At 36.4% G+C, this 21,472-nt stretch overlaps 1 protein-coding gene across 2 annotated transcripts in view; it reads right to left on the bottom strand.

Moving 5' to 3' along the window:
- Positions 1–21,472, bottom strand: part of EPHA3 (EPH receptor A3) — a 360,792-nt gene that overhangs the window by 116,210 nt on the left and 223,110 nt on the right. For both annotated transcript variants that reach the window (XM_004777946.3, XM_004777945.3), the window contains exons 4-5: positions 14,457–14,612; positions 13,413–13,748 (exon numbers count right to left, since the gene is read on the bottom strand). In XM_004777946.3, the coding sequence (XP_004778003.2) occupies positions 13,413–13,748; positions 14,457–14,612 (492 nt within the window). The remainder of the gene's footprint in view (positions 1–13,412; positions 13,749–14,456; positions 14,613–21,472) is intronic.

Raw genomic sequence — 21,472 nt, 5'->3', positions numbered from 1 at the left:
AATACTAGCAAACCAAATCCAACAATGCATTAAAAAATGATTCACCATTATCAAATGGGATTTATTCCTGTATTACCAGGATGGTTAATATTTGCCAATCAATCAACAGTATACAGCACATCAACAAGGAAAAGGATGAGAAACATATAACTATTTTGATAGATGGAGAAAAGGCATTCAACAAAGCACAGCATCTATTTATGATAAAAACCCTCAACAAAGTAGGTTTAGTGGGAATATACCTCAACATAGCAAAGACCATATAGGAAAAGACCACAGCTAACATCATTCTTAATGGGGAAAAACTGAGAGATTTTCCCCAAAGGTCAGGAAAAAGAAGGATCTTTACTCTTGCCACTTTTATTCAACACAGGACTGGAAGTCCTAGCCACAAAAATCAGACAACAAAAAGAAATAAAAGGCATCTAAACTACAAAGGAAGAAGTAAAATTCACTGTTTGCAGATGATGACACTATACATAGAAATCTTGACAGACTCCACCAAGAAACTGCTAGAACTGATAAACGAATTCAGTAAATTTGCAGTATACAAAAATCAATGTACATTGCATTTCTGTTGCATTTCTATACAATAGTAATGAAGCAGCAGAAAGAGAAAGCAAGGAACTGATTCCATTTACAATTGCACCAAAAATAATGAGATACCTAGGAAGAAACTTAACCAAGGACAGGAAAGATCTATACTCTGAAAACTATAACACTGATGAAGAAATTCAAGATGATGCAAAGAAATGGAAAGACATTCCATGCTCATGGATTAGAAATGTTAAAATGTCTACATTAGACAAAGCAATCTATACATTTAATGTAAATCCTATCAAAATATCAACCACATTTTCACAGAGCTAGAACAAACAATCTTAAAATTATTTTATATATATATATATATATATAATATTATATTACAAAGCTATAGTAATCAAAGCAGTATGATGCTGGTACAAAATAGACACTCAGATCAGTAGAACAGAATAAAAAACCCAGAAATGAACCCACAACTATATAGTCAATTAGTCTTTGACAAAGCAGGGTAAATATTCAATGGGAAAAAGAGACAGTGTTGGGAAATTGGACAGCAATGTGCAAAAGAATAAAAATGGACCACTTTCTTACAACATGCACACACACAAAAAAATCAAAATAAGCTAAAGACCTAAATGTAAGACAGGAAGCCATCAAAATCCTAGAAGAGAACACAGGCAGTCATCTCTCTGACATTGGCCATAGCAGCATTTTTTTTTTCTAGATATGTCTCCTAAGGCAAGAGAATTAAAAGCAAAGATAAACTACCTGAACTTTATAAAAATAGAAAGCTTCTGCACAGCAAAGGAAACAATCAACAAAACTACAAAGCAACATACTGAATGGGAGAAGATATTTACCAATAATAGATAGATAAAGGGTTAGTATCCAAAATATATAAAGGACTTAAAAATCTTCACACACAAAAAACAAATAATCTAATTTAAAAAATTAACAGACATTTCTCCAAAGAAGACATACAGATGGCCAACAGACACATGAAAAGATGCTCATTATCACTTACCATCAGGGAAATACAAATCAAAACTACAATGAGATGTTACCTCACAACTGTCAGACTGGCTAAAATCAACAACACAAGAAACCACAGGTGTTGGGGAGAATGTGGAGAAAAAGGAACCCTCTTGAACTGTTTATGGGCATGCAAACTGGTGGATCCACAATGGGAAAGGTTATGAGGGTTCCTAAAAAAGTTATGGTCCAGCACTTGCACTACTAAAGAATAGGAAAACACTAAGTCAAAGGGATACAAGCACGCTATGTTGTTAACTAGCTGGAATTTAAAACTTAAAAAATAATATTTTGTCACTGATTTCTTCCCATATCTCTGCCCATTTCTTTTCTTTAATCATTATGGACATTCTTTGCTTGACTGTCATTTTATTATTCTTACCTATCCTTTTAATTAATCAACTTATTTATTTATTTATTTATTTATTTATTTATTTATTTATTTATTTTAAGTAGGCTCCATACCTAGCATGGAGCTCAATGCAGGGCTTCAACTCACAACACTGAGATCAAGGTCTGACCTGACAACAAAAGTCAGACAGATAACTGATTCAACCACCCAAGCACCCCACACATCCCTTTATTTTTTTATTTTTTTTTTAAGATTTTATTTACTTACTTGACAGACAAGTAGGCAGATAGGTAGGTAGAGACTGAGAGAGGAGGAAGCGGGCTCCCCGCTGAGCAGAGAGCCCAATGCGGAGCTTGATCCCAGGACCGTGGGATCACGACCTAAGCCAAAAACAGGGGCTTTAACCCACTGAGCCACCCAGGCGCCCCACATCCCTTTATTTTATGGATGTTTTGGGGTCTTGTCTTTGCTCAAGTTTCAGCAGAATAGACCAATATAACCAACTGCCTATTAGACATTTTGATTAGACCTTCACAGGGACACCTCTGTGCTGGCTCAAAGCCTATATATACGTAGGCACACACACATACACACACACACACACACACACACACACACACAGATGTATGTGTGAATATGTGTGTGATGAAAGGAGCAAGAATAGCTACTTACAGTGAGAGTTGTTCCACATTACACATACGAATTATAATTCTGAAAGAACTGAGGCCTAAACCAATCACATCAAATAGATTTCAGAACTTGATCTCATGTTTTAATATTTCTTCGTATATATTTTATTTCATTTTTTATTTCCCTCTAGACAAAACAAGATCGGTATGATTATACTGGAAATGGGGCACAATGACTTTTTTAAGCACTTCCTTGGTTACTTATGCTGTCTCTCATTTTTTTACTCCTTACAACAATCTGTGTGAAGTATTTTATCTATTTTAGAAAGGATGCAAGGGCTCCAGTTTAGTCCAGTAACTGCCTTAATTCATTTTTAAATAAAATTGGGAATAAATTCCTCAAAAAATAAAAATACATATCAATGTATGTAATATAAAATAATAAATAGTAAATGTTTTATAAAAAATATAAAACAATAGCTATGATAAGTGACCCATTCAGAGGATCGGATTGGGAGCACAGAGAGTCTTTTTGGACACCCATTCCAGAACTCTCCTACCCTGACATATAACCTGTCCTTTAAAGCTAATTCTTAGACAAAATTGTGAACAAAGATTTTCTCTCTTTTGATTTGTTATAATTATTTTTTTCCTAATGAGATGAAAATAAAAACCAATAAGAGATTATTTCTGGATCATAACAAGTTTTCAAGGTAAATGCTATTTATTCATTTATTTATCTTTAAATATTTGTGTTTTTTATTTATTTTTGAGAGAGAGAGAGAGAATGGGAACAAGTGGGGGGTTGGGCAGAGGGAGAGAATCTTCAAGCAAACTCCCTGCTGACCACAGAGCTCAATGTTCCTCAATCTCAGGATCCAGGAGATCATGATCTGAGCTGAAACCAAGAGTGGAACAGCTAACTGACTCAGCCACTCAGGCGCCCCCAAGATAAATATTCTTAAAGTAGCATTGATTAATAGTAAGCACAATCTTTCAAAGCTACTTTAGAAATTTGGGCTACTTTAGAAAGTTTGGGATAAATAACTCTCTAATAAGGCAATTCAGGTTTCTAGTTCTAATCAGCATTACTCAAATCATGTGAATTTTTTTTTAAATATTTTTTTATTTTTTATAAACATGTATTTTTATCCCCAGGGGTACAGGTCTGTGAATCACCAGGTTTACACACTTCACAGCACTCACTAAGCACATACCCTCCCCAATGCCCATAATCCCACCCCCTTCTCCCAAACCCCCTCCCCCCAGCAACCCTCAGTTTGTTTTGTGAGATTAAGAGTCACTTATGGTTTGTCTCCCTCCCAATCCCATCTTCTTTCATTTATTCTTCTCGTACCCACATGTGAAATTTTGATTTTAAAAGAAAAAGTATCATATGATCTACATGCCAGTCAGTCAAGATTTTACAATAATACAATAACCATTTTCATATATTTCTTTTTCAGCATTACTTGTTTATTATGAAAAAATTTTGTTATGAAAGAGTCTGGCCAATGGTAGTAAAACATTTGCTTCTGAGAACAGAGCATCTTCTCCTTTTAGATATGTTCATTTACTCAATTTCTCAATGATTTGCACATATTACAATTATTCCCTAAGGACCTTCCATGTTTAATTTAACCCTTAAAGGGTAGAGCACATTTAAAATTTAAATCATCGTTTTTTCTATGTTTTGAAACTAAAAGTATTCTGTTGGGGGCAAATAAGAGCAATAAAGATTTCTGTTGCCAAAGAAGCATTTTTTGCTCTTGGAAAGATGCAGTGAAGATGGCACAAGTTAGCATTAAATGGCTATTTCTTTCTTAGAATTTATATGCTTTAGTCAACACTGCATTTCCTCCTCCAGCTGCTTGTTGATATGTCTGCTCTTGTGAACGTCCTTTAGGAGAAGCCAACAAGAAAGACAAGCACGGTCCAGGCCCCGTTCTGCTCCATGGAGAGTAGTTATGCTAAGGATCAGAAAGCAAGATGGGATGAAATTTTTTTTTAAAGATTTTATTTATTTATTTGACAGACAGAGATCACAAGTAGACAGAGAGGCAGGCAGAGAGAGAGAGAGGAGGAGGAAGCAGGCTCCCTGCCGAGCAGAGAGCCCGATGCGGGGCTCGATCCCAGGACCCTGAGATCATGACCTGAGCCGAAGGCAGCGGCGTAACCCACTGAGCCACCCAGGCGCCCCGGGATAGGTTGGAATTTAATTTGGATCCTGGAATCCCCCGTCTTCATCTACTTGTTCTCTCCATAGAGTTGTTGCTTTAAGTTCACATAAAAGTTCTGAATAACTGTGGGGACAGTCTATGGTTCTGATTTTGTTTAGCTTATAGCTCCTGCTGATGATCTATAATCTGCCTCCATCCCAGGACGTGATGGCTGAAAGGCATCATTCATGTGTTGAACGATGTGGAAGGCTTCAGACACACGAGGACATATCCCCCAGAGTGATGTTCCTAGATGCACAGGTATCTGCCTCAATTTCAAATCAGAAAGAAAGAAGCTAAATGATCACACACACAAGTAAAATGCACCAGGAAAATTATAATATATATATTCACTCATAATCTCTGAGCCTGACTTGGGCCTCACGTGTTCCCTGAGAGAAATAAAAGGGTGAGATTTCCATGTTCAGGGCTTGTTAATCATACTAGTGGAATAAGGAGGGCAGGATTCATCATAGTGCATTACTGGAATCTTACCTCATGTTTTGTGGTTGATTTTCATCACACTTTATCATTCTAACTCTCTTCACTGATGTTGCAAAACACCTTCCTCCCTGTTCTGGAAGAATTAATGCAAATTCTTCTGGTATCTACTTTACTTTCAGTCTACATCATTATGTGACAGCATATATTTCTATAAAGACTACACCAATATGTGTTCATATTTTAATAACAGATGCAACTTTGTGCCTTTTCTACCTTTGTACTGAAACATTTGCTTTCTCAGAAACGCTAAAGACTGATCAGCTATCTTTGACATGAGATGTTCCAATATCATATCCATATATTCTGTTCCTAAATTACAGCAGAACAAGGAAGATAGAGTAAACATATTTCAAAATCAGAAATATAGAAGATTTAGAAATATTGTCTTATCAATGTAAAAAATCAGAGTATATTCTAAACTTAGCCAAAAGGAACTGATAGTTCTCGGATTCATTTTTTTTTTAAATCCAAAAATCTTAATTTATTATTTCTTGTCATTAAATAAAAATTCAAATATACAGACACATTCAATATTTATTTTTTAAAAGGATGTATTGCTTATTTAAGATGTATTAAAGATACCTGTTTCTTTTTCTACTAATGGACAAATCACATCTTATGATAGAAACTATACACCTACATGCAGAACTCTAGTAAGATAAATTGAAAGAGGAGGGAAAGTTCCATTCACTCTAGGTAAGAATCAGGGTCACGATAACATTCATAGAGAAAAAGTAAGTTTAAATGGAACTAGAAAAAAATATTAAAAATGTGCATACATACTTGGAGCAAAAAAAAAATCAAGATTGGGGAGATATTTAAAATGGAAATAGTAGAGCAATACTAGGACCCAGAGAATGGAGAGACATCTCTCTCAACTAACATAAATTCAGAGAAACAGGATGGCATTTACCTAAGTGTCAAACTATGGGTAGTTAGTCCAAAAATTCTAGGATTGATGGTAGTAACTCAGTGTCAACAATCTGGCAACCAGGAATCCAAGTAGAAAAAGGTTCAAGTCCCAAAAAACTATTTTTGGGGGTTTGGATTTATGGCTCAAAAGTTTTAAAAATGCCATGATAGATTTGAAAATAATAATTACAGATAATGTTAATACTCATATAAGTCCAATGATGTTACTTATTTTATTCTTTCATTATAATTAAGTCACTCAAATGCCAAGAATTTTATTCATTGACTTTATTTTCTGCTCTTTTCAATACTTCTTCTTAAAACACAAATTGAATGAAGTTACTCTTCCACTCAAAGTGTTTATCTCTATCCAACATCCCATTATGCAACATTCAGGTTGCTTGGTCTTCCTTGACTATTCAACTTGAGTTCTTGTTACCCCTTAAACAAGACCAATTTCTTCCTTTCAGCCTAGCCTTCAGGAAACTCAGCTCCAATATTGTGATATGATATATATACTTTTTTTTACGTCTATCTGCTTTATTTCTATTTTTCAAAGTACATTTAGTTCTTCTTCAAAGGTTTCCCCAAAATTTCTAACTAATTTAATTACATAGTGTCTTATGTATATTTGTTTGTTTCATATATATTGCTTTTTAAAAAGATTTTATTTATTTATTTTAGACAGAAAGCACATGAACGAGCACAGGCATGGGGGGAGGGGAATGGGTGGCAGAGGGAGAAGCAGGCTCTGAGCTGAGCAGGGAGCCAGATGTGGGCTTCATGTCCAGGACCCGAGGATCATGACCTGAGCCAAAGGCAGACGTTTAACTGACTGAGTCACCTAGACGCCCCCTCATATATATTGTTTTTAATTCTGTACTTAGATTGCAAATTCCTGCACGTCTTGGGCACATATGGCATTCAGGTAAAAGAGGCATTCAAACATATTTGTTGAACCTCTTAACACTTTTTACACATATCTCAGTGGAAAAAAGTTGCTAAGAAGTAAAATATTTTTATTTAAATTCCTACTTTTTATCTTGGAATCTATTACAGACTATTACAATTAATCACATCATTTACTTATGAATGCTATAACCAAGAATTTTATTTGATTTGATTTTTAAAGATTTTATTTATTTATTTGACAGAGAGAGATCACAAGTAAGCAGAGAGGCGGGCAGAGAGAGAAGGAAGCAGGCTCCCAGCTGAGCAGAGATCCAGATGCGGGGCTCGATCCCAGGACCCTGGGATCATGACCTGAGCTGAAGGCAGAGGTTTAACCCACTGAGCCACCCAGGTGCCCCTATAACCAGGAATTTTAGAAATTGACATTAAGAATGGTGAACAAAGTGTGAGGATCTAAAACAACTGAAAGGAAAAATCAGTAGCATGGAACAACTTCTTATATGTAAAAGATGAACCAAAGATGCTTCCAAGTGTTAGATTAGGATCTGGTGAACTAGGGAAATGATGGTTATCTTGGCAAAGAGGAAAAAAAAATAAGGAAAGAAAGTTGTTTGAGGGAGAATATATTTAATTTTGAATGATGAAAATTTCCACTAAACAATCATTCATTCAGTAAACATTTGAGTGATTACAAGGTGCTAGAAGGCATTGTTCTATGTCTGAGAAATACAAATGCGAACATCAGAGAAGATGCACAGCCTCATGAAATCTATATTCTTCCTGACACTTTAACATAAAGATACAAATAGGAAATTATTGAAGGACTTGCTATCACACGAGGGCAGAAATCAAACCTTAGTATGAATGAGAGAACAAAAGAAGTAAGGATTACACTACAAAATGTGTGTGTGTGTGTGTGTGTGTGTGTGTGTGTGTGTGTGTATTATCTTAGTCTGAAAATTAGGAGGAAAAATAGGATGAAATCTTGAAGATCACACACCTATGTCAATATTATTATTGCTGCTTCTGTTATTTCATTCTTTGTAACTTCCTCTAAGATGAAGGAAAACCTCAACAATTGCCCAAAAGGCAAAGAAAAAGAGACAGGAGCGCTCGTGCTGAAGGTGCTGGAGGAGAAGGAAATTTGTTTGAGAGCACATTCTATAAAAATTCTGGAATCGGTGAAAGTTAGTAAGTACAAAGTGAGGAAATTAGACTTAAAGAAGGCAGGTTTGAGGTGGGGGGAGTAGTATGTTCTTCTTCCTCTTAACCTTTACAGTCTTGAAAGTGAGGACAATGTAATAGGAGGCAAAACACTTTGCTGTGTCTCCTCTAATCTCAACACTCAACTCACAAAACATTTTGCTTCTGGTTACTAAATGTGTAACACACACCTTGCAATTCTGACCCATGAGCTGGGTCTCCTACAACTGACTTCAATTCTGATACTATCTACCTGGAATTAGCATTGGACCCACAGGTTAAGGGCTGTCTCCGTGTCCTCCGTTCAGCTGCTAATCTCAAGTCCCGGTTGGTATCTGTGATTCTCTCCCACCAGCTCTCAATCAGAGAGAGATTTCTCCTTGGGTCCAACTAATTTGCTATAGTAGCTCATGGAATGCAGGAAATATATTTTTTAAAGATTTTATTTATTTATTTGACAGACAGAGATCACAAGTCGGCAGAGAGGCAGGCAGAGAGAGAGGAGGAAGCAGGCTTTCCGTGGAGCAGAGAGCCCGATGCAGGGCTCAATCCCAGGACCCTGGGATCATGACCTGAGCTGAAGGCAGAGAGGCTTTAACCCACTGAGCCACCCAGGCACCCCCAGGAAACATTTTTTTACTAGATTACCAGCTTCTTATGAAAAGATACAACTCAGGAACAGCCAGTTGGGCGAGATGTGTACGGCAAGGTGTAGCCGAAGAGGCACAGAGCTTCCCCCTTCTTTCCAGGCATGTCATCTACCAGCACCTGTATGTGTTCACCAACCCAGGACCTTTCTAAATCCCAACTTCTGGGCTTTTAGGAAGGCTTAATTATATAGGCAAGAATGATTATATCATTGGCCCCTGGTGATTGAAATCCATCTCTAGCCCCTCTCCCTATTCCTGGAGTTGGGGGTGGGAATAGGGGACCTGAAAGTTTCAACCCTTCTAATCATAGGGTTTGGTTCCTCTGGCAATCAGACCCCATCCTTAGGGGTTTTCCAAAAGCCGATTCATTAACGTAAATGCAGGCCTGGTTGGAGGGGGTTATTATGAATAACCAAATATACCTTTATTACTCTCATCACTTAAAAATTCCAGGGGTTTTAGGAGCATTATGTCCTGAACTGGGACCAAGACCAAATGTATTATTTCTTATTATAAATCACAGTATCCCCGAGGGAAATTCATCTGTGGAGAAGGAGAACATGAAGGTTGAGATTAGGTTTGCTGAAGAGTAGAGATGATAAGGACGGTCTAGCACAGAACCCCTCTAAGAAACTCTTTGACAGACGACTGAGAAGCAAGGACCAAATTTACTAGGGATGGCATAAGTTAGAGTAAATGTTCCAACAATCTCCCTCTCTGTCTCCATGGCTAAGCATTTATTTTTGTAGCCACATGGCATGAGTCACAGGATGACAGAAAGAATTTGAGGGTAAAAGAATGGAATTGGAGTTGGGAGACATAAATAAAAAGTTTGATCTCCTGATGAAATGTTGAAAAGGCCTCTGGGATCTCAGTTTTTCTAGATGTAAAATGGGGGTGGGCGAACCTCAGAACTGAAAGGCCCTAAAGTCTCTATTAGTGCTCCCTATTTTAGCCTAAGATCATCACATGCTATAGGATAGTGAAAAGTGGCCAGCTGCTAGGATGGAGGTTGAGAATAAACTGAGACAGTCCACTAGTGGAATGATTATTTCCAGAACTGAGAAGTAAATACATTCATTCAGGGAAGAAAACAAAAAGTCACAACTTACACCAAGTTATAACTTTACAGATTTTTTTTTTCACAATCTGCAATTCTTTCTGAACATGTTTGCCAGATTCATGGATAGATACAATCTTTATGTAGAGTCCATGCTTTTGATCTCACTGGCATACTTTGTGAAAGTATTGAACAAATATCTGAATTTACAACATAATCCTCTACAATTTAGAAGGTGGCTTATCATGTGGTCATCGCAAGGCTTCCACAATGTAATCAAGCGAAAAATCAACAAACTCAATCTCAGAAACTAAATTAAACAGGACACATTCACGTTCTTCCTTTATATCCTTGTCAAAGATAGAAAGCCTAGGAGGAATTTAAACACCATGGCATCATATCTGTCACAGCCGTATCTTTCTAGTGGTAGGAGTTCATTTTTCAAGGCTACCAGTCCATTAACCTTCACAAGAAGAAAAATAAAGCAAAACAAAGAAACACTCCCTGGAGAAATGGCATTGCTCCTAATCTTGGTTATATATCTTACTGTGGGGATTTGAAGATAGAACAAAGACCTTTATCACCCCAGGCACACGAAATGATACAGACACCCTGAAATAAATATATAAAGTGCTTAGTGGTGCATAGTGTAGACAAATTTGTAATTTTTTACAAAAATGATAGTGGGGTTAGAGAGAGTAACTGATATCATCCCTGTTAAATTTGTCTTACCTCGTGATTTGTAACTGGGAGGGCCAAAGCATCAACCCCATTTATTTTTTAATGTCTTGGCCTGCTCTTGGTTGCCCTTACCTCGATTCATTCACTGTATATATCTGGAACTATTAGTTTCCTGATAAATGCATTGTCAGAAAGCCAGAGGCCAATGATAAGATAGGAAATAAGGAGCTCTTGCTTGTTTTCATACGTTGCTGTTTGACTTGGGAGATAATTATAACACAGATTGATGCTCCTATTTTAAACAAGGTAGTAAATCAGCATGAAATGTAGGATTTGGGAAAGCCACGTGCCACATAATTATAATTTCTTAAAATCCCTGTGTTCACCGAATATGAGAAGCTGTAATCATGCAATATATAGCAACAGAATTACTCATCTCTTTCGCTCATAGAAGACAGTTAAGTAAACCTAAGTTACAAATTTTTAAATACTATTAGTTATGAAGTTTAAATGCTGTTAACTGAAGTGAAGCAAAACATATGTTGTTTGGTCTGGGACCTAGATTCCAGTGGGGAAAAAGTACAGATTCAGTAAACCAGATTAAAATAATGACACAGTACACTTCATTTAAAAGTCATGGCTTTTCCACAAATAAAGTTTACTCATCACCAAGAGAGAATGTAAAAGTATAAGAGTTCCATCAGCATAAGCGAGCAGAAGCAAAGTAGGAACAAAAGAGGGGTGTGGAATCAGATAGGGAGAAGTCTGCACATGGACTCTGCCAGGGATAATAATCAAAATACCTATTAATCACATAGCAGGGACAAGGTCCCCTCAAGAAGGAGGAGTTCCAGTGCAGGACTGCAAAGACCTCCCCCTACCTCCCCACCCTATGCCAGCATTTATCCTTTGGTTGCCAAATTATGGGAGAGGACAAGAAGAGCTGAGACACTGCGTTTAGCAGGCTACCCAGGGCACCTGAGAAATGAACCAATACAGAGCTATTTGTGTAACTCCCCTGCAGAAGTAGTTAGAACTACTTTGAACTAGTACAGAAGTGGTGCAAAATTTTAACCATGAGCAGACCCATTCTGATGCATATTTATGGAATATTAGCCCTGGGTGACAGCTCTTAACTGTGCAACTTTGGTGATTTAACTAATCTTCCTGAGCCAGCCAAGTGAAACAAAAGAGTTGTCTTTTAGTTAGTTTTTTGGCTGCTGCTCTAAGACCTTTCCCAGCCAAAGAGAGAATTTAATCAGCTCTCTTTACCTTCGCCAACGCCATCCAGTACACCTCCTGCTATCCTCAGAGCAAAAGGCGAGTCCCATGAGACAGCAGAAGGGCTTCCAAATTCAAGCCACATGCAGGTAAGAGGCAAAGTTGACTCTCCATCCTGACTTCCAGCTCCAAGGTGAACCCACCTGGGAGCAGACCCAAGAATCTGTAGTTCTAGTTGAAGCATTCTTAGGCCACATTCTGTCTCTTCCTTTTCTCCCCTTTTGGCTCCATTATTTATTTCCATATAAACAATCAATGGTATTTCTGTCTTAAGCTGCTTGGAAGGTAGTATCCCTAATTATAGTATCTTAGAGCAACAATTTTATACAATGAGCATCAGCTTAACTTTGCACAGGCTTTGCTGCCTACAAAAGAAAATGGTTTATTTCTCATTCATCACAGTTATCAATAATGGAAACACTGTGATCACCTTATCTCAAAGGGACACCATGGGTGTGTCACATGTGTAGACTTTGTCAAGTATGACCTTCCCATATGTTTGAGAGAATCACAACTGAAATCCCATAAATAATTTTGGACTCCTCACTGCTTAAAAAACAAAACAAAAACACAAAAGCCATAGTCAAGAATTATCAGAGAAGGAGAAAACACAGAGAAGATTAAAGGGGTGATTGAAAGAACAAGATTTACTAATAGTAAAAGGAACAGAAACGTTGTGGATGTAAAGACAAAGAAAGCTGAGAAGTATGCTTATTGTTTAATTTTTCCATTTCCTACTAAAGGTCATTGTCTTACAACCTGGCAACGTAGCATTTTGTTCCAACTGGAAAAAGATTGTCGGTGAAAAATAAAAAAGTAATTTATATTTGCAAATTTTTAGATCAGTCATTTCAACTCTTCTTCACTAAGACCTCTTTTCACTATGCTTCTCTACAAGTTCCTTTGAATTTTAAGTACAAATTATATCTATCAAATAAAATGGATTTTTCTTTTTTTATTAATCAGAGAATAATCTCAGCAAATAACACTCAGAGCTACTGAGGAGCATAAAATAGCTGAATAGTGATATAAAAATATGATATAATTATAACATAGATAAAGGTATTTCTAGTTTTAAGTATTTTGCATAACCTTTTGCAAGCTACGTTTCAATGTCTGTTAAGTTCTTTGGAATATCAAAATGTGTCAAGGAGGCCCACCAGTACCATCTCCAGTGTTCCAATTATTTAAAGATTCCCTATTGAAAAGCAATGGATTAAACCAGTTTAAAATTATCTAAAAAATTTGATCATTCCAACTTAAAGAATTAAATTGAGTTATTCAATGTAGCATAACTGTCTAAATGTGACAGAAAAATAAATTCTGGGGGTCTTTCTAAAAAATTGTTTTCTCAACCTTTTTTCCACTCCCTCTGTCAAAACCATTACTTGGCTCAGAGACGGCAGGAGTAGGAAGACTCCAGCATGTACTCACCAGCCTGGTTGGTCGTGATGCTGACTGCAGCGACCTGTCTTGGTGGCGAGCTCAGCTCTGACACCCCGTTAATGGCATCGATCTCAAAGGTGTAGTTAGTATGTGCCAGGAGGTCTGTCACTGTCACCGTGGTGTTGGTGAGTCCAAACTGTCGAGGGAGGAAGCGGACATTTGGGCTGCATGGCTCACACTGTTTTATATTCCACCCACATTTTTTACATATGATGTTGAAGGTAACATCTTTCCGGCCTCCTGTGTCCAGGGGCCAACTCCAGTCCAGGATGACCGAGGTCTCGTTTATATTAGAGATAACATTTCTTGGTGCAGATGGAGGTCCTGCAAAGTAGTTCAACAAAGATTAATGAGCCTCACTTCTGTTTTCTACTACAAGGGAAATAGATAATTTACAATGGAACTGAAAGAGGTAAATAACCATCTTGTCTCTATTATATACTTTTAATTCATCCTTAGAGGATCCATGAGATTATAGACACATGGATTCAAGAGCACTGTCCTCCCTAAGCCATGAACGGGGGAGTTTTGATTCAAGTTGAAGATGCATTCACATAGTCCAACAAGGGAATGTACTACTAAATTCAATGCCCTCGTGAATAGTTATGAAAACTTTACTATTAGTTTTATAAATCTTAGTCCTTTTTCCCTGTGACCTATGACCAACACATAACAAGAGGGAATAGAAATGTAAAAACACAAATCCCATGACTATAACCTCCCCTAGTCTGTCAAATGTAATACAAGATCTAAACCAAGATAAAGAAAATTCTCCTTCTTTCTGGGGGTCCTGTTGCAAGGAAGTGCTTTAAAAACTAATTCATTTTGCGTGATAAATGTTGCATTTGTGGTGAGCCAAGCATGGAGAGTGAAGCAGAGAAAGCTTTCAACTTGCACATGGATAACAGAAGGAAATGGGCCAAATGCTTAAAAATAAATAAATAAAAATAAAAAATTAAAAAAGCGCCATAACAAGAATTAAAAATAAAATAAAACAAACATGGAGGCATGGGTTGCAGCAAAACTACTCACGGGTACAAGCCATGGATGGAGGGTCTTTTTCTGCTCGGAAGTAATTATTCTCACACCTGCAGTTCACTGAACCATCTTCCTGAGTAGAACTGTGGGGTGGGCACTTGGCACATTTCATATTACCATCCGCAGCCTTGTAGAAACCTGGTCGGCAAGCTACAAACAAAACGGCTCTTTTAAATTCTGAGATAATTTTGAAAATGTATTTTTGAAAGTATGTAAAACAGATTTCCGAATGTTAGGGTATGCATTCATTATGAATAAAAATCCACCCCACCGCCCCCCCCCCAGAACTTACAGAAGCAAATAATGTGGCCCAGTGTCGTTTCTCCACATATACATTTGAATTTACACCAAATGTTAAGGGGAAAAAAAACCCCGAAGATTTAGATTATTTTGGCACTAGAGTGTGAGGAAATTTCCAGCTCATGTTTTCACAGCTTTCCTTGGCATTGAACTATTTGTGGAGAAAATACAGCAAAGCCATGTCATCATGTAGCCATTCCCTTTTAAAACATGATGCAATGTGTACACTTTCTGTACTGCAGTTAGCCCTGCACTACATACTCGCTCGGGTTTTATGGGTTTCTGTGTGTACAACTCTATCTCCACAAATTGTAAGCAACTGAAGGAAGAAATCATGGCTTCGTTATTTTAAGATTCTTGATGCGTGGTTTCCAGGAGCAGTATTTTTTTTTTTTTCCCTGCCTTGACAGTGTTGTTCCTTAACTTCTATAGCAATGGCTTAAACTGAGATTTTAATGTATTTCCTTGTTTGAATCTCAAAAACATAGTGAGGTGTAATTTCTATTTCAGTATAGTTCCTTGTCTATATCTCAAATACATAAGAGGTATAATTTCTATTTAAACTGATCTACTTGTGAATTGTTACTAGGTTAAGGTTGCTTTTTTTGTTTTGTTTTGTTTTAAAGATTTATTTATTTTAGGGGCACCTGGGTGGCTCAGTTGGTTAAGCATCTGTCTTTGGTTCAAGTCATGATCCTGGGGTCCTGGAATAGAGCCAGGAAGGGCTCCCTACTCTGCTCAGCGGGGAGTCCTCTTCCCCCTCTGCTCCTCCCCTTTTGCCCCTTCTCATGCTCCTGTTCTCTCTCTCTTAAATAAATAAAATCTTTAAAAATATATTTATTTATTTTAGTGAGAGACACCAAGATCATGACCTGAGCTGAAGTTAAGAGTGGGCTGCTTAACCAACCGAACTACCCAGATTCTCCAAAATTAAAGCTTTTTTTCTTTTTTGATTAATTTTTTTAAAAGATTTTATTTATTTATTTGACAGAGAGAGAGAGTAAAAGAGAGCATGAGAGGGGAGAAGGTCAGAGGGAGAAGCAGACTCCCCGCACAGCTGAGAGCCCGATGTGGGACTCCAGGATCATGAACAGAGCCAAAGGCAGTGGTTTAAAAAACTGAGCCACCCAGGCACCCAGAGTAAAGCTTTATAAGTAAGTGTCATCTTTTTTTCTAGACATCTCTGAATGACATTTCTTTAAGTCCAATTAATCGTGATGAAGTATTGATTTCAGCTGCCCATTTAACATTCTTCATATATTTACTGTTTTAACAGAAATATGCCTCTACTATATTAGTTTTGCTTAATCTGTATATTAAATTCAAAATGCTATAATGTTTCATGTGATCCAGTACCAAAGTTAAATTGAGAACTGACATCACCACGAAAATCCTGCAAAAAGTCTCTTGACATTGTTTTGAGGATTCAATTCAGGCTCTAAAGTTTTTAAATTTCCTCCAGATTATCTTTGGAAGTTAATGATTTCTTAAATCTCTAAAACTCAATGTCGATGCTACATTGAGATTTGATGACTTAAACAACTTAGATAGAGAATATACCCTATAGATTGCCTTTATCACTGAATCTCGGAATTTTCCTACATCAGTTTCATATTGTGAATAACAGGTTATTTGCATGCAAGTAAACCTGTGCGGACAAATGTTAACTTTCATAGTCATTAAATGCGTTTTGAAAGGTAACACATTATTTCCATAACAGTGGGTCTTCCTACTGAATGTTTCTTAAAAAATACACTGCCAAGGGAAATCTACTGTTAAGACCCATGATTACAATAACTAAAGATGACAGCATTTGTTAATCTAGTCTTGCTGTTTTCTAGTTTCTATCAAGAATGGCTGCATTCGAATTATCTAAATCAAATAAATTTCAGTGCCGCATTGAGAACCACACAGATAAATTCTATTGCCCTAACCAAACACGGATTAGGATTATAAACTTTTGAACATTGTTCTTGAGCACAGGTAAGAAACCACCACTCATATCTCATGTCATATTGCCTCAGGGGAAAATGATGTAAAGTATAAACACTTAACTTCTGGTTTCAGTTTAGCTCATTGAGCGCTTTTAAATTTGCAAGAGGGCAATACTGAGTCTTTAAAAGGTAGAGTTGCAGTGTTGGCGTCTACTTTGTTTTTTGGTTGCTGGAAAGCTTATCTGCATGTTTTTATTGGAGTTTTTTATGGCTTCTGCAACATTTAGCATAAAGGTATTCACTAAACACTCAATCACTTTTTGTTAATATTATAAATGGCTATACTCTGGATATTTAAGGAAAAGACGAGACTGTCATACAATCACTTCTTAGCTACAACACTGGACTTCTAATAATAACTTCAGGGTAGCTAGAGTAAATCAACCTAGAAGTTAAGAATGTGATTCAAACTAGTAACTTGATTTTCTCTAAATAGGATTTGATAACCTTAGATACAATACTAATAAAAGGTAGGTAGACACACGCATATTCCGTTTAACAAATCCTTGGCAATCATTTATTTACTCTTGTTCAGGCTTTCTGTTAGCCTTGAAGGTACAAATGCCCCTAATTCTGTTTATCTTAAAAGGGCCTTGCAATGAAAAGCAGGCAACAGACATTTAACATAGGCCACAAGGAGCAAGCATTCCATTTTGACTGAGCTGTTGGAAGGAACTACACAGAAGGAATCTCATTTGAGAAAGATTGGAACATATAGTAAAAGCTGGCCTGTAAGTAGCATAATTAAATACACAAATATGAACAGGAAAAGAGAAACTGTTAAGTAGAGGAACATGATGGTTACTGTTGGTCGCATAGTAAACACCTAACTCTGCTTTCAGCTTGCTGATAGAATTTTGATTTTGTTCAGAATCGCAGTCTGCTGAGTACTCCTTTACACAGATATGATTGCAAATAGTTATGGATGTCTCAATTGATGTCTAAAAGATGGACAAAAAGATGCAAACAGAAATTTGATGGAAGTCTTCGAAATCTCTCTCCCCCACCCCAAGGAGATGGTCCAAATGTAACAGAAGCCACTCTACCTACATTATTCCAGCATTGATTCTCTGCATAATGGTTTACATGTGACAATAAGTTAAAGGCCAAGAAAATTAGATGTATAACCTTCACCTGATTCAACTAGCACCTCTCTCAGGATTTCTTATAATGTCAGAAAAATAACACCATATTTGTTTAAGTCACCATGGGCAAATTCCTCATCTCTACAGTGGAAAATATTTCTAAAGGATGGGAGACAAGCAAAGAATGCAGTTGAGAGGTACTAAGTAGAATTACAAGCTAACAGAGCTAAAAAGATCCTAATAAATCACTTTGGCCAGTCTGTGTATAGTCCGTCTGAGGACCCACAAGTCCAGGACTTCAGGTGACACACAACTGGGACAGCCCCTACTCTGCCTCCTCTGGAGGTAGTCAGGTGATTGGCTCTACTTCTCCAAATTGTTAATATTTATGAAATTACAACCATACAGAGTCCAATAATAGATTCAATAGCAACATCCTAAATTGTGTAGACTTCTTTACTCTTTCTGAGAAACTTTCATAGGTACCATCTCAATTGAATCTCACAACAATTGTACTGAAATCATTGGGGCAGATATTAATCTATTCATTTTACAGAATGGACAACTGAAGCACAAACAGCAAAAGTAGCATGCCCCAAGATAATGAAGAATTCAATGGCATAATCCGAAAAAAGAGATTTTCCCGCTGTTAATTTTATATAAATCACCTACTGAAAACAAATAACTCTCTAGAACCTTGAATTATTTTCCTACTAATTGTAAGCTGTTGTTATGACATTGAAGAATAGTCATTTAAAACTTATTTAATTAAAGAAATGCAAGTCTTTCATCATCTACTCTTAGAAATTATATCACAAAGGGTAATGTTTTCTCATGATTCTCTAGGATTTTCTATTTGATGTCTATAATTGTTATGGGGGGAGATGGGCAAGTGTTTTTTGTTGGAAGGGCAGAGCTGTTAAATTCAGGAATAGCACAACTTACGGTATGTGGGAGTTTTTGTTTTCTTTTTTTCCTTTCTTGCTACAAGCAGGATCTTTAAATTTTCTACTAAAATTTTCCAACAAATTTGAGAATATGACTGAATAATTTATATTCATTAATAAAATTATACTGATAGGAAACACTACTTAAATTCATAAGGAGAAATTCTTTATATAGTATACTTGCTTTCAAATTTTTCCCATCAGTAAATAATCTCTCTTCTCTCTCTTCCTTGCAGTCAATCAATTTGTGCTTAAGTACCTATATACCTATTATACCATCTTCATCTTTCAAAAAATTCCTCCTGGAAGAATTTGAACCTTTAGTTCTAAAGAGCATAAATACCTGTGTTTTAGTATCTTGCTTATAGTAATAAAAGCAATGATTGTAATTTAAGAGCACCTCCTTTCTCTTTGAATGCAAAACTAGTGATAAAACAATCAGCACATTTCTTTCATTCAAGTAGTATTTCAAGAAGGTTTAGCATAAAAAAAATCAGGTAAAGGAGTAGAGAGTAATGTTTTTCTTCCTTTCATTGGTCAAGGGAAATCTTAGTCAACTTACTACAGAACATCACGGAAAAAAGAATGGACAAAATGGATACTAATTTAGATTTATCCAGTTTTAAGTTTTAAAATTAAACAAAACAAAACAAAGCAAACAAACAATATATGCTATATAGTTAAGGCCTTCCCCGGTTCAGGCAAGCTACTAAAGCAATATTCAGCTAAGGTGGATACACACATATTCGAAATCACTGGCAGAATGACAGAATTCTGATTTACAGATTTCTTCAGGTAACCTGGTATATATGTTATTCTCAAACACTGGTTAAATTACTCACAGATTTCAATCCTAGGGTAGTAAAACCAAAGAACAACTACTCAGTTTCATATCATTTGAGTGGAGGCAAATTACCACCCTAGTTTTTGTGGTCCCAGAAATGTTTTATTCCCCTGCTTTATTGAAGAATTTTGAAGTAGTGAAATGTGGTAGGAGCTCTCATCTTTGATTTTGGGTTGATGAATCTAAGTAAGGTGAGCCATGAGTCTAAATTAATAATCATTAAAAGCCAGAGGTGTCACTTCCTTAAACCTTACTAGATAGCAGCATAGATTTACTAAGTAATGAGCGTTGTTTATACAACATTTGGATTTTTAAAATTCATTTTCCTCAGACAAATATGTATTAATCTCCAAAATGACCTAGACACTTTATTGTGTCCAGTCTTACAGTGATAAAAGCTGCAATCCTAGCTTTAAAAAGATCAAATCCATATGGCATGGCTATTTTAGAAATGGATCTCCTGGCTTGAAAATGTGAGTGCTAAGATCATTTTCAATATGACATTTTAATGTCATTCTCATCAAGAAATTCTTTCATTTCTCTTTTTAATCCCAAGATTTCAAGTTGTTTTCAGCATTTTACAGGAAGAGCACTGGACTAAGAAGGAGAAAATGCAGGTTAGGATCTAATCTTTTTCTGGTAAATGGGTATCATCCCAAAGGCACTGGCCAAGAGTATACAAATTCTAATTATGTCCTTGGGATAGTGATTTCTTTTTCTATCCCTAAGTCTCAAGTTCCATTTGTAGTAATTACAGTATGTTCTCAGGTTAGAGCCTGAGCAATATAGAGATAGGATTTACTTCCTATTCATTTTGTATGCAGAGTGTCTAGCACATTGTTCAGCACCTAGCACTTGATGAGATACATTTTGAAGTGAATGAGTAACTTGAACCCAATTTTAGTCCCTATACTTCTATTTTTTTCATTTGTCAAGTGATGGGCATGGACTAACTTATCTCTAAAAACTCTTCACATTAACACTTTAAAAGGTTAATACTTTGTGTACCAAGATTTGTAGGATTCCTAGAACTTTCTAGGTTGCAATAAGTAGATTGAAGTACTTCACTTTCCTCACTGCTTTAAGGATTAAAATTTGCCACTGAAATTACAAAATAACATAGAGCAACAAGACAAAGAAAAGAGATTCTCTTCTGACTTAAAAGAAATATTCTTGAAAAATAAATGACAGATTTTTACTCTTTTAAGTGTTTTTCTGTATCAATGTGGTATGTATTCAAAGGACATGTTGATTTCACGATTGAACGGGTTGAAAAATAAATTGACCACCAAACAATTCCCTATTTCATAGTTTTATCTTAACAAATAACACAATAAAACCATATGTGATCTTACACACAGTTCAGATGGAGTAGATGTTTAAAATTTTGAAAATCTTAAGGGAATGAACAAAAATTAAAATATGATATTCTCTTTAATTTTGTAAAATGTAAGAAAAAATTTTTCCTTTTTTTTTTTTTTTGAAATTTTATTTATTAGATAGGCAGAGATCACAAGTAGACAGAGAGGCAGGCAGAGAGAGAGGGAAGCAGACTCCCTGCTGAGCAGAGAGCCTGATGCAGGGCTCAAATCCCAGGACCCTGAGATTATGACCTGAGCTGAAGTCAGAGGCTTAACCCACTGAACCACCCAGGCACCTCAATTTTTTTTTCTTTTTTTAATGACAAGGGAAATAGGCACAAGATTGAAAATAAAGTTTAAAAGAGAATACATTTCTCTTCTTCTGTCTACTAGAGGCAGACTTCTAGTCTGCCATGAGTTTTTGTCTGTCTTTACTAATCTAGATTTTAGTTCCTCTATTCTAAGCGCTGAGTTAGTGA

The sequence above is a fragment of the Mustela putorius genome, unplaced genomic scaffold (assembly GCF_011764305.1).
Source record: "Mustela putorius furo isolate JIRA1106 unplaced genomic scaffold, ASM1176430v1.1 tig00003834_pilon_pilon_pilon, whole genome shotgun sequence".
Taxonomy (NCBI): Eukaryota; Metazoa; Chordata; class Mammalia; order Carnivora; family Mustelidae; genus Mustela; species Mustela putorius.
The sequence above is the reverse complement of the archived record's forward strand: the minus strand, read 5'-3'. Positions and strand labels throughout refer to the sequence as shown.